At 41.9% G+C, this 14866-nt stretch overlaps 1 protein-coding gene across 3 annotated transcripts in view; it reads left to right on the plus strand.

Annotated features, from left to right (window-relative positions):
* LOC149070245 (iripin-3-like) overlaps window positions 1-13854 on the plus strand; it is a 17801-nt gene extending 3947 nt beyond the window's left edge. Inside the window, exons 2-3 of one of the 3 annotated variants that reach the window (XM_089250132.1) lie at window positions 1311-1461; window positions 12491-13854. In XM_089250132.1, the coding sequence (XP_089106258.1) occupies window positions 1439-1461; window positions 12491-13775 (1308 nt within the window). In that variant the 5' untranslated portion in view covers window positions 1311-1438 and the 3' untranslated portion in view covers window positions 13776-13854. Of the gene's footprint in view, window positions 1-1310; window positions 1462-7852; window positions 8012-12490 lie in introns of those variants that run through there. The other 2 variants (XM_089250134.1, XM_089250133.1) reach the window with 2 other exon arrangements.
* Window positions 13855-14866: the final 1012 nt, after the last annotated feature.

Genomic DNA, 14866 nt, shown 5'->3' on the forward strand with positions numbered 1-14866 from the left:
GGCCTTGTTACAAGTGGGTTGCTACAATGTTTGGATTGTGCGTACGCAATGCGTCGATCGATCTAAAACCGCCGCATACACACACACACACGCGAGCCGTCGTTTCGTTATTGCAATACTGTTTTGTTGAATTGCTGACAATGGGGAGAGACATCAAGGAGATGTCATTGACTTACCTTGGTTAGCACTGAATTAATGACTTTTTTCTACTAAATGCGGGTGGCCATCGATGGGCTCCATACAATATGCAAAGCGGGTTTTTTTTTGTCAGTGATGGCACGTTCGGATGCAATATAATAAGGTTTGATGCGCGTTTAGGAGCTTTCCATCCAAGTGGGGTTTTTTTAATCCACGTATTATCATTAATATCAGCATCCGGAATGGATAAAAATTTTATTGTCGTGTATGATTATTTGGGGATGGTATAGTGATTTCCGAGACGGGTACATCGTGATTATGTCGTAAAATGGGTTTTCTCTGTCTTGGAGACTTGTTTTAGAAGCAAGTATGTGTTCTTCAATCGCTGGTCCACGGACTGGTGCCGGTCCGCGAGACACATTTCGCCAAATTCTTAGTTAAAGCCACTCTAAATCGGTGTTTCCTCAACCTTTCTGAAAATAAGTAGCAGTAAAATGTTTGGAATAATTTCATAGACCACACTCGTGTCCCGTATTACGGGACAATTTTCGTTGTTCTGATTTTTTTTTTATATACATTTGTTCGGTTTTCTCACCGATTCTTGTTTGAATTTGTTGAACTATTAAATTGGTGAAGCGTAAATACACAGTTCTCATAATACAGTCGACGCCGCTTAGCGTGCTCGCAACTGGAGTTTTTGATAATAATAACCAAATGATAACTATATCCGAAACGTCTCGTTCGCAAGTGCTATTACCATTGTATTCACATTTTTATCACGCCCGTTTCTCACTTTGTGTAATTTTGAGACGCTTCGCGTACATGTATTCTCTCCTATAACTGTGCATCGTTTTATTCACAGCCCACATCTGACGAACTAGGAAGTGCATAACGCTTCCCCTTGCTGTTTGCGTGTTCATATAGTTTGTACGTTGATTGCTTATTCATATATTTTCATGATATTGTGTTGAAATGCAACGGACCTGCGTGTGAACTCTTCTCCCTAGCCGCTAATTTTCTATTCCTTGCGCAGGCACACAATTGCATCTTTTCTCAATGTAGTTTTTATATACAGTATGTCACGTATTTTTCCCCCTTTCCAGTAGTGCCAGATGTAATGTCATGCATACCCAATTTTGTAAGCAATGTAAATTTTTTTTTTCTTCCTGCAGCTCTTGCTTTTAACTGTTATGTGGCTTTTTCGATACTTTGATTGTTCACATCATCTTGACTCTTCCTGCCTCGGCCATACTCTTTTTTACCCCCGGCGGTGACCTATCGGTTAGAAATTCTTCGGAATATGGACTGGGTCGTCGTTTTTCGGTGAGTAAGTAAGTTCTATTACCATATAACCCCGCTTCGGTCGAACGGGATGTATGGTCAACTGGTATTGGTAAAACGGGATACAACTCTGTTTTTCTTTCCTACATAATTGGTTCTATTCCCGACTTGTTTGCAAAAATGTCCCGGTTTTTCACGTATTTTCACCGACGACTTTTTATTCTTCATTTTATTCATCGAATCAACGAATAAAATTATCTTCCCAACTCAGAAATTATATTGCGACAATCAGGACTACATATAAGAGTATTCATTAATATTCATCTCACATTTTGTATTGTTTTTCATTTTAATTCATTTGCAATTTGTGAGAAGTGGCTCTTCATTTTCCTCGATTGGCGACTTTTCGGTGATTTTAGCATGAGTTAGCGACTTTGGCATCATTACTTTTACTCGAGCTTACTTTTAGCATCATTTTTGGCGATTATTGGCTCTGTCCCGTATTTTCCCGTATTTCAAAACCTAATTTCACGTATTTTTCTCGAGCAAATATGGTCAGCCCAGTGATATTCCCTTATTTAGGATCGATATTCCCTGCATTCTCCTGAACCTAAGTATGAAGGTATAATTTTATTTGAATCCATATGGACATAAACTAATATCAATTACAACGGATGAATCAAGCCTGCCTGCGCGGACCACCTATGTCCTCGTCGTGGACCATAGGTTGAGAATCACTCCACTAAACGATTCGAAAGCTGTATTATTGCGGGAGGGGGGGGGGGTAAGAAGAATGCTCTTGAAATTTCTATTCATGTGAAAACAAATTGTTCATAACACCAATAGTAAAAACCAAACAGAGAAATCTAATGGAAGTTAATGCAGTGCTTTATGTCACAGAAGCAACGCGAAAGTTACACATAAATCTCTGCAATTCACCGCTAGGAAAATTCACCGACCAACAATTCATCGATGGAAAATTCACTAGTGAGTGGTGTGTGTGTGTGTGACTGACAGAGTGAGCGGTCTAGTCGGGGAGAGTGTGACAGAGAGTTCCCGACTCTGTTAAGTCAAAGCGTTAACGCGGATTGGTTAAACAATCTGAAATTCATGTTTTTAACCCAAATTTCCTGGGGTTCGAACCCCCCACCGTCACTACAATGGTGGTCAGATGAAATTGGCTTTCTGTAGTTCCCAACTTTGAGGCGCAAATGCGAGCCGATCTCCCCGTTAAAAACACACGCCACAGAGAGAGAGAGAGAGAGAGAGCAACAGAGGCCTAAAGCGGTACAATTATTCAATCATTGCGCTTCACTCACAGAGAAATGTGTGCGAGCTGCATGTACGATTAAGTAGTAGTAGGTTTTTAACCAATCGGTGTGTCGAGTTGCATCGCACCAGTGGGGAACGCACCTTAGATGCAACGGGATCTAAGGTTTTTCGCTCAGCCATGACCCATAACACCAATAGGCTATCTGGTATTATGCCGAGGTGAATATGAAAAAAAAGAAGGATCGTCTTCCCCTGAGGTATAACGATCAGTGCACTTGCCCGGTATGCAAGAGACCCCATTATAGTACAGAGAGTTTTTTTTTTTTTTTTTGGATCGTCTCTCAATGGTCAGTGCGCATGCCCGGTATGCATAAGGTCCTGGGTTTGATTTCCGATGGAGAGAATAACACTTTCCACGTTCACCCCGGCATAATAATCATTAATCATTTTCGTCGCACCACGGTCATTTTCTGCACACGAGGGCTGTGATTAGACCGGGGCCTGCAACTTATTACCGATTCCGAACGGCCGGCTTGTTTTTTTATACTCGTCGAGAAGTTGGTGCGCTAACCCCTCGATGGGGGACACCCTGCGGTAGCAATTTTTTTTGCTGTGGTCAAGTTTTTTGTTGTACTCTTGTGTCAGGTGTGGACAACCTCTGGCCCGCGGGTCAAATACGACCCGCCAAGAAGTTCCATCCGGCCCGCGGAAGATTTTCTGGTAGAAAAGTATCAATACACGCAGCACGATAAATATGCAGGGTGTCCCATCAAAATCGCCCAAACTCTGCACAGCCAGATTCCTCGCTTTTTTTAAGTTTTCTAACGAGAACGAATCGGGTATCGAACTCGCGCGAGACCCCTCTAAAAATCCTTTGGGGGTCATTCAAGTATTACGTCAGCATCGAGATTTGCTGACTTTTGATGACAAGGGGGCGAGGGGGGGGAGGCTTTGAAGGTTGCTTACATCATCAACCACCCTTTTTGAAGATATGAAATATTCTCAGCTTGTGACGAAATTTTGCTGGGGGGGGGGGGGTTGTCGGTGTTCTGCGGACTTTTGCTGACAAGGGGGACGGGGACGGGTGAGAAATGACTAAAAATCTGCTTACGTAATACTTGAATGGCCCCTTGGTATTTTAGGCGAGTATCTTATCAATCTGGGCTACTCTCTCAGCATAGAGCATGCAGGCCTACAACACGATACTCACAAAACATGAAAATTCAAGCATTTCCATCCTTACTTCAGAAAATGGAAGCCAGATGGCAGCATGAACACAAAACAAGCGCAACTCGACAACATAAATACGTTGGGGCCAAGTTTACACTCAGAACACACATTCCGGCATGTGCCGATTCGTTAGCAATTCCGAAGAGGAATGTGTACGAGGTACATGTTCGGTTTAGTAGTAGCAGTAGTAGTCTTTTGAGTTCTATATTGTTTTTATTTTTGAGTAATAAATTTGATTTTTTTGCAATGCGGATTGTGTATGTGCGTATATCGGTAGAAGTTTCTTATCTTGGGCATAGAAACCGGACCTGATGGCCTCCCCCTTCCCAATAAACTTCATAAAAGGGCTTAGATTCCCCCCCCCCCAAGAATTCATAGATCTATATATATAAAATTGATTTTCTGTCTGTGTGTGTGTGTGTATGTTCTCTATACAAATCTACAATTTTAGATCGATCGTCGCCAAATTTTTCATATATACCAAATGGGACCCGACTTGAACGATAGGCTACTTTAAAATTTCGTCAGACCAGGGCAAATGCCCCAAATGGCCAAAAAACCGTGGGGCAACAATGGTTTTCGGGCCTCAACAATCACTTTCCGAACGTTTACTTTGGTTACCGTGGTTTCCTAGCGATGAGTTTCAGACGTGTTTATGTCTTTACAATGGTTTGTCGCTTCTTTAATGCTGTCAGTCATGTATAATAGTTTATGCCTTTATAATGGTTTGCCACATTTTCAATACTCTCAGTAATGAGGCTTTTTGAATAGACGTCATAATCATCACCATCATCGCTTTGAGGGTCAGGAAAAGGGTGATCCTCATAGAAATCAGTATTAAAATTGCCGATTTAACTGCATAAATATGGAAATTTAGTGGGGGGGGGGGGGTTTCCTGCCACATCAATAATTTCAAAAATTACAAGGATACCCCTACGGTGGCCAACCCCTACCAGAACAGGGGTTGGCCACCCCTGTTCTAGGTAGTTCGAAATTCCCATCGTTCTAGTGTCAAGACCGTAAGTATAGCTCACCATACACCAGTGATTCTCAACGTGGGCGTTAACGCCCCCTTAGGAGCGATGGAATGTTCCAGGGGGGCGGTAGAAGCTACGGGTAATATAACATAGGATCTTATGGGTTAGATCGCGTTGGGGACGATGGGAGAAAAAAATTTCTGAAGAAGGTGGCGATGGGACAAAAAAGGTTGAGAAACTATGCCATACACACGGACTATACGTTTCATCATGAACGCCTAATGAATTCTGTGGAATTTCAAGCATGTGTACTGGAACCCCCTTGCGTCATTACTGATGTGAAAAATAAAAACGTTTATTTTTTTTTTTTACATGTCCGGGTCATTTTAGCCAAAAAAAATACACGCCCGATCAAAGTTTTCACACTCGCAAGGCATGTCGGGCAATATATTTGTCCAGCTCTGGATGATACAGATAATGTGACACATAACTCATATCAAAAAAGGATAACTAATAGAGGTAATACTCGGAACCCGAACGGTATTCGTGCCGGTCGGGTTTTCAAAAAGTATCCTTGTAACACATAAATGATTTGAAACGATAAACAGCCATCCAGGCTAAACAAACTGTCCTCAACCCATTATTTTGGCTGCATTGACACGCTCTTGAAACAGCTGTGCATAACGACGATGGCCATATACAGTCACGTCGGAGATACGCAACCTTTTCAGTCCGTCTGCTATATTACGGGGCCAGAAAATTGGAGGGTTAGTCATATGACCCGTATTTTACGAGACATTCCCGTTATTTTGACAGCCCCAATTTCGTTATTAATTGCCCCGTTTCTCTCCCCTTATTTTCAACGAGGACTAAATTGACTTCATGAAATCAAGAATTAAGTTCATTTTCATTTCTTATAAATTAATACAGTAAAATCTCTCGTTTGCGGGCACCGACGGGACGAAAAAAATTCGTCCGTAAAAGAGGGGGTGACCGTTAATCAGGGGATTGAAATACATACTTTGTAAATGAGTTTTCTCTGTATTGGAGACTATTATTTTAGAGCAAGGTCCTTCAATCGCTGGTTCAATTCACGGACTGGTGTCGGTCCGCGAAATATTTCGCCAAATTCTTAGTTAAAGCCATTTTAAATCAGTGTTTCTCAACCTTTCTAAAAACAAGGACCAGTAAAATGTTCGGAACAATTTAATGGACCACTCGTATCCCGTATTACGGGACATTCCTGTAATTTTTCGTTGTTCTGATTTTTTCCCATACATTTGTCCCGTTTTCTCACCGATTCTTGTTTGAAATTTGTTGAACTATTAAATTAGTGAAGCGTAAATACACAGAGTATTCATAATACATCGGGACTCCAAGTTTTTGATAATAATAACCAAATGATAACTATATCCAAAAAAGTCTCGTTCGCAAGTATAATTTTTACAACTGGAAATCATTATTTGGCCGTAAAAGACGGGTGACCGCATCTGAGGAGTGTCCGTTAACAGGGGTTTTACTGTATATGACTTTAATTATGGTCGTTGAAATTGAATTCATTCCACACATTTGTCAAACATATACATTTTTTGTTGAATTACTTTACTTTCGCAATGTTTTGCTAGAATTGGCAACTCCACTTGCCTCTGACAATTTTTTGGGGATAGTTGATAGCTCTACTTGCATTTGAAAATTTTTGTGGCAATAATTGATTAATTCTAGGAAAACAGGTATTTGCCATTTCTCGTATTGCCATCGGATATACTGCAAAAAAAGTTGTTAAAGATATCGCATGCGTCAGCCTGCTTGTTATGTCCAATGGCAATAGGTGAAATGGCCTTCAGTGACGTCACGAGCTTCGTGCGGAGGGCCTTGTTCTATAGGTGATGTTGGTTCACCCCGGCATAAAATCCAGAAAATATGTTTCCTAATAATATCTTGCGGTCAGTTGATACTTGCATTTGACATTTTATGGCTGCAATTGGCAAATTTACTACCCTATTACAATTTTCTTTCTGTGACCAGCAACTTTACTTGAATATGGCAATTTTTTGCTATAATTAGGAACTTTACTTGCTTTTGACAATTTTTTAGGTATAATTAACAGTATGCTGTATGAATCTCGAATTTTTATGATTAGCCTATACAGTTTGTCCCCCACCAAGACCGCCTAAACTCAGCACGGCCAGATTCCTTGCATGTAATACATGAAAAATGCCCGAAGAACTGTACCTATACGACCCGTAGTTTTCGAGAAAAACGCGAAAGAAAAGCATGACGTCATATCCGGTGCAGGGGGGGGGGAACTTTATTGGATACATGAACATCGGTATTTGCATATGTTTACAGAGGGGGAAGATATTCAAAATGTCCACACCGTGCATATCGAGGCTTATGTAAACATAATCAAATACCGATGTTCATGTTTCCAATAAAGGCTTTTTTTTCCTTACACCGGATATGACGTCACACTTTTCTTCCGCATTTTTCTCAAAAACTACGGGTACAGATCTTCGGACATTTTTTATGTATTCCAAGCGAGGAATCTGGCTGTGTAGAGTTTGAGCGATTTTGATGGGACACCCTGTATATATATCGTGCTGCGTGTATTGATACTTTTCTACCAGAAAATCTTCCGCGGGCCGGATGGAACTTCTTGGCGGGTCGTATTTGACCCGCGGGCCAGAGGTTGTCCACCCCTGCAGTATGCCATGCCAAAACCGTTGAAACTTCATGTTCAGTTCATGTTGTTCATAATGTAAAATAAAAAAATGCCTTTATTTAATAAAGATACGAGCTTGTGGGTTTTTACACTGGAGGAAGGTGCACATCCGTTTTGGCCTCCGTCTGCTGTGACGTCACTTCCTCTTTCTAGGATAATTATCACATTTCCTATTTCCGTCTTTTTTGAGCGATGTTTTGGCAACCATAACAAAAAGAAAACCGGTCACGATGCCATTAAATGATAGACAATGGTCGGAATGGAACGCCATCTGTGTTACTATTATCGTTATTAACATTTTGTGTTCAGTGTTATCGAAACAAAAATACAAATACGGGAAAAATATGAGATAGTCGGCGGCCATTTTTTTTACTTCCAGCCTTGAAACAAGGTGAGATTCTTTTGCTGTATCTATAAACACACGATTGTTTAAAGCTTTCAAAATCCGATCGAGCTCTGCCTATGAAATGGCTAATAGAGTCGACGCCGCTTATTAGAATCACGGATAATATCATCTCAGTCGGGAATTGTTATCACTTTTGCTAGGAACGGACCAATACCGTGCGGGGTCATTCAAGTATTACGTCAACATCGATTGGGAGGGGTAGGGGATGTTGACTTTTGATGACGAGGCGGGGGGGGGGAGGGCTTTGAATGATGCTTGCGTCATAATAACAACTCTTTCTATAAAAATATGAAACATTCTTAATGGCATTTTGCTAGTTGTGTCAAAAACGAGGAAAAACCCTTTCGCTGGTTATTGGGCACCTGAACTAACATTCTCCCTCCCGCGGATCCTTCAAGTGATCCGGAAATGTGTCCGGCCCGCTGAAGTGTTCTAGAAATGTGTTGCGGGCCGCTCTGTGCTCTGGAACTGTTCCGCGCGCCAATCATCAAGTGATCCGTAATTTTGTCGTGGACCACTTAAGTAGTCTGAGAATGTGCCGCGGATAACTTGAGTGATGTAGAAGTGCCTCTAAAACTGCGCCACATATCACTCAAGGGGATCTCTAAATCTGCCATGGACCACTTAAGTGTCCTGGAACTGTGCCGTGATGTACCACGGGCCTACTTGAGTGATCTAAAAATAGGAATCTCCTCTAAAGAAATTTATAGTTCATAGCCTACAAATAGCACTGAAATCGGTAGAAATTGATTATAATAACACACACACATAAAAGTATTTTCTTCGGAAATTTTAAATTTTTTTAAAATATTTCTACATTAAGAAAATGAATTTTTGATTCAACCCCCCCCCCCCCCCCAGCGCGTCGTCTCTGATCCCAATATGTGTTAGGAGGTAAAGGATAGAGCTGACGAAATTTTGCTGATAAAGAAAAGGAGACCAAAATGTTGACGTAATACTTGAACGGCCACTAACATGAGAAAAAATTCGCTTATATCGGGACTTCGGATAATACTATCAATTTTTTTTGTTTTTCCGTGGGAAGTTTTTTTTTTTCTGAAGCTAAGTATAACCAAACTTAATTTTTTTCCCCCCTTGTAAGTTATCGTTATGAGATTATCGTTATCATTCATGTCTCGTTTACAAAATTTAAGTTGTGCATGTTTAGGATGACATTACTGTCGTCACTAGAGCTGTGGCAGCTCCCAAGAGAGAAACAGTCACCTCGGGTTGGATTAACCTCTGGCAACAATGTGCGTGCTCTAAAGGGCACAACCATTTCTACAGAGCCAGCTGAAGATACTGTAAAAAGATATTGTCACGTTAGCGATACAGGTGGGTGGAGAAGGGTTGTCATTGATATGGATGTAAATCCGCCGTGGTGGTTATAGTGACGGACTCGCGATGCGAGGATCCGGGTTCGAACCCCACAGTGGTGGTCGGCTGAAGTTGGTTTTCTGTGGTTCCCAACTTCAAGGCGCAAATGCGAGCCGATCTCCCCGTTAAAAAGTCTCGCCACAGAGAGCAACAGTCCTACAACGATAAATCATTCGATCATAACACTTCACTCATAGTTAGAAAAACTGGTGGCAGATGGCAGCACTACACATAACAAGCATTACAGAGAAACAAAAATCTTCACGTCAGGTTTCACTACACGTACACGCACATTCCCGCATGTACCGATTCGTTGGGGGTTCCGCGGGGGTGAAACGTACGTGTACATTAAAAAATGTCGTAATTAATGATATATGCATTAGGTAGTTTCATTCTAACGCTTCACATGGCTGGTTAACAAAAATGCAAAATTTCAGCATAAGGGGTCATTCAAGTATTACGTCAGCATCGAGGAAGGGGGAGGGTGTTTCGGATTTGCTGACTTTTGATGACGGGGAGGGGGGGGTTTGAAGATTGCTTACGTCATCAACCACCCCTTTTTGAAGATATGAAATATTCCAAGCTGCTGACGGGGGGGGGGGGTCAAAAATGGCTGAAAATCTGCTTACGTAATACTCGAACGGCCCCTAACTGAAAAAAAGGGGAGGTCCCGTTTTAGAAAAGAATAAAAAAAATGGAAGGATTGTGAACATTTTGCAACCAATTATGTGGAGAAACAAAAACAGTTGCCCCGTTTTAATAATACCCATTAACCAAACATCCCGTTCACCCAAACGGGATGTATGGTCATTGCACTTGCAAACGAAACTTTTATCGTATATAGTTATTGTAATCAGAAACACAGAGTCTCGATGTGATTACAATAAGCGGCTTGGACTGTATTACTATATGCAGTCCGACTTGGTTAATTCGAAGTCCAAACTCACTGGAAAAAAACTTCCGAATTACCCAAAATTCAAAATTATTCAATTAATCTATCCCGGATCTGTAAAATGATTACAATTAGCAACTTAATCACCAACATTCACAAACGATAATAATAATTATCAATTTTTTAAAAATTTTACTGTATTTTTGTTTGCCGGAAAATTAATAAATGATTTTTGGTCTTAAACCGGTGTGCATTTACACAATGTGTAGTGCAGTCGAATCCCGTTATAACGAACGCCAAGAGACCGGAGGAATCACTTCGTTAAAACAAAAATTTCGTTATAAAGGAATTCCAGTATACCTAGCATTGTTCCTATGTAAACTTATTTGGGGTATTAGAAAAGTGTTCGTTAAAACTAGATTTTCGCTATAACGGTATTTGTTAAAACGGGATTCGACTGTATATATATATATATATATATATATATATATATATATATATATATAATGATATAATACTCTGTATATACTATTTTTTCATGCTGCACGCCGGTTTAAAACCAAAAATCAATTTTACTTGAAGAATCAAAAGAATTAATTTGTTTTTATTCGATAGATGACAGCACAATCCTCTTTGAAAAATTATGACAAATAGTTTTGTTTTTATATGATAGGTGGCACCAGTGTATCAGTTTAACTATGTTCCTCGCATGATACAAATATAACTTAGAAGAGGTTAGGAAATTTTCCTCTTGTTATTTTTTTTACGCTTGTTGCTAATTATTTCTGCTGTTTATGAGCCGGCCCGTGACATTGTTCACTTAATCTCACCAGTCCGCAAACAGAACACCGGTCTTGGGCAGGTTCTTCCTTCACCGGTCCGCTAAACGTTTCATCCAATTCATATAGCCGCTGTGACCTGTAAGTAGGGTGACCATACGTCCCGTATATTCCGGGACAGCCCCGGTTTTCTTTTTTTTTTCTGGCCGTCCGGACTTTTTTGCAAAAGTGTCCCGGTTTTTCACGTTTTCTACATGACGCCAAGACAAGAATATTAATCTCCCGCATTTGTCTTATTGAATGTTTTATTTCGTGGAATTCATTTTAATACGCTGCAATTTGCAGTAACGTTTCCCGCCATTTCCATTTTTCTGTACTTTCAGCTATAGTTGGCAACTTTGTGCACTTTTGGCGTTGTTCTTGGCGATAATTAGCGATGTCCCGTATTTTTCCGTATTTTCAATTCCAATTTCTTGTAATTCTCTCGAGGAAATATGGTCAGCCTACCTGTAAGTGCTAATGCGGCCTTTATCTCATCAACCGTCCGTCTTATAGCTATGATTACAATTTTAAAAAAATTACCAAAACGCGTTCAAAAATTACCCTGTACCAGTTCTGAGAGTGAAAATACAGCGTGTAACAAAATAAAAAAAATCCTACATTTTTATACTGTCTCCGCCCCCCGTCCCGTCCCGTCATCTAACTTCCAGTTAGCAAGTTGTACTGTCTCTCCTGATGCCAACAGAAAAGTTCCCAGTTTCCAAGTGCAATATTCACTGAGGTATCCGAGTTCAGATATTGGCGAAAAGACAATTTATTGGCATAAATGAGGGAATGGAGCGTTTTGTCCGATATTCCACTTAGAAACATGGAATTTTTTCTGTTGGCCTCAGGAGAGAGAGGGCAAAAACTTTTTAATTGGAAGTTAGAGGACAAGGGGAGCATATAATAATTTAGATTTTTTTTATTTTAGTTTGTGGCACACTGTAATTTCACTCTCAAACCTGGTTCAGAGTAACTTTTGAACGCCATTTTCGCATTTTTTAAATTGGTATCATACCTCTACGACGGACTGGACTGTTGATGACATAAAGGCCGTGCTAGCACTTACGGGACACCCTGTATATAATTTTAGATTTAATTATGTTAATATTATACCGTCTCTGTATTAGTTTTTATTTTCGTCTTAGCTGTCATCAGGTCTGCGATTTATTTCTCCCATTTATTAAGCATTCCGAACTCGGCAACTTTCTGCAGCTGAAGAACGCGTTTTGAATTCAAAACACACCAAGTTATACTGAAATTCTCAGTCCCCCCACTTGGTATGTGTCAAGATTAAAAGTTTCTGTGTTGCCATTATTGTTAACGTTGTTGATATTCAATTACGTAAAAAATGTTATGTATTTTTCATTGCAGATACAACATGAAGCTGGGATTCACACTCTACGCCAGCTGTTGTGCCCTCGCCATTGCCATTTTGTGCACGGCTGTGACCAGTGACAGCCAGCAGGTAGCGTCACAGTGGCGAGACGAATGCGACACTCTTCAAAGTCCCATTTCCGAGGTCGTCAATGGACTGAGCAGTCGGGTTATTTCCGTCATCAACGACAAGGGGAACATTTTCTTCTCTCCATTCTGCATATCAGTTGCTCTGGGGATGGCTTACCTTGGCGCGGGTGGCAAGACGGCAGAGGAGATGGAACACTCCCTCGGTTACGACAGCCTCCTGCAATTCGGACAAAGCAACGGGACGACCGGCTTTGACCCGTACGTCGTCCACAACGCCATCAAGGACGAGCTGCGGTCGTTGGAGAACCACTCCGACGAATTCAACATGCTGGTCGCAAACGCCATGTTCAAACAGATCGGATTCGACGTTCGTCCAAATTATATCAAGGAGCTGAAATCGATCTACACCGCCAAACTCCGGGACGCCGACTTCATATTCGACGGCGTGGAAGCCGTGTGGGAAATCAACGAGTGGGTGAAGGAGAAAACCCAGGGTAAAATAGACCACCTATTCGAAGGGCCACTACACCCCCTCACGAGACTTGTCTTGCTGAACGCGATCTACTTCAAGGGATTCTGGCAAGAACCTTTCGACGAGTCCATGACCCATCCCAGACCCTTCTACAGGACGGGTGGTGGCTCGAAGCCCGTAATGTTCATGATCTCCCAGAGGAGATTCAATTACTTCGAGGACCGGCATCAGACCGGATACAGTTTCTTGGAGATCGACTACAAGGGCGACCACATCAGCATGATCCTGATGCTACCCGTCGACAAGAACGCTTTCCCGGGACTCGAGGTGACGAACAGTCTCCTGTGCCACGTGCGCTCGAGTTTCGTCCGAGAGAGGGTCCTGGCGATCATCCCGAAGTTCCACATGGAGTACGAGCGTGAACTCAACGACGACCTGAGATCTCTGGGTGTCGTCGAGCTCTTCTCCGAAGGCAGGGCCAACCTGACTGGTATAAGCGCCGAAGGCGACCTCCACGTCTCCCTGATAAAGCACAAGGCCGTGATCGACGTCCACGAGCAAGGTACCGAGGCCGCCGCGGTCAGTGGCGTCGTCATGACAGCGAGGTCTGGTTTTACCAGGGCGATGCCCGTTTTCAGGGCCGACCATCCTTTCTTGTTTTGTATACTCGACAAGAGGAGCGGGGCCATATTGTTCATCGGACGGGTCGTCGATCCCTGACGACAACAACAACAACATTTCTTTTCCGTTGCCTGTTCCAGTTGATGGCGTGTAAATAAAAGGAACTTTGTATTTATAATAGTTGCAGGTCTGCCATTTGCCTGAATCATTTATTCTGAGTGTCATGGTGAATCAAATTTCAGTGTCACTTGAACTCGGTCCAGGGATGGAAGGGAAACGTGTGACACCAAAAAATATACTGCAGGGGTGCACAACCTTCTCAGTCCGCGGTATTTCCGCCTCGCGGGCTAGAAACTTGTACTAAGATAAAACCCCGAAGACTGATAAAGATTTGGTTTCATTGATAAGACCAGTGCCGTCTTAACGCATGGGGCCACCCGGGCACCTCAAGAGAAGCGGGGCTTCAGAAAAATGAAAAGTAGTTTGCATTTTTCGAGAATTTGCCGGGTAGCACCTCAGAAAAATCACTTGGCATGGGAGCCGATTATGCTCTTAAGACGGCCCTGGGTAAGACCTAGGTTTTACCAATGTCTCTTGACTTTTACCCGAACTTTACCCGGCTACAAATTCGCTGATAAAAACACGGGACTTCTCGAAAAATTATAGTGTCGAATTACGAAAGACAATTGATAAAATCACCTATTATCACTAAAACTGCCTGAGCCTTGTACAGATTTGTTCAGTATCCTTCAACCTTTTTCCTCATCGCAGAACTGTGAACTTGAGTGAAAATTTTCGTGAACCGGCATCATGGCCCCCATAAGGGGTGGGCTGACAAGGCTCCAGTGTTGGTGCCCCGGGACGATTTTCACCATTTTTTTGCTTTTCACAATATAAATTCATCATAAAGGGGCCCGTGAAAGTATGGTCGGGAGGCCCCGCAAAAGATTCTAGTCTAGGGGCCCTGCTTTTTTAGGATGTGGGGGGCCATGACCGGCATCGTAGGTGCCAATTCACGGACTTGAAAAATCTGTAGTTTATCACGTGATGACACATTCCGCATCAAAGAAAACGTCAAACAAATAAAAGGGAAAACTCGGACACTTTTTTTTGAAATTCCAATATATGACCATGTGTAAGTCCCGTTTTTCCGGGACACATTTTCCGCTATCCCTATTTTTTTTTAGCTA

This window comes from Pholcus phalangioides, unplaced genomic scaffold (assembly GCF_987345545.1).
Source record: "Pholcus phalangioides strain wild (caught in Gottingen) unplaced genomic scaffold, Ppha-v1.0 ptg000022l_1, whole genome shotgun sequence".
NCBI classification, from domain to species: Eukaryota; Metazoa; Arthropoda; class Arachnida; order Araneae; family Pholcidae; genus Pholcus; species Pholcus phalangioides.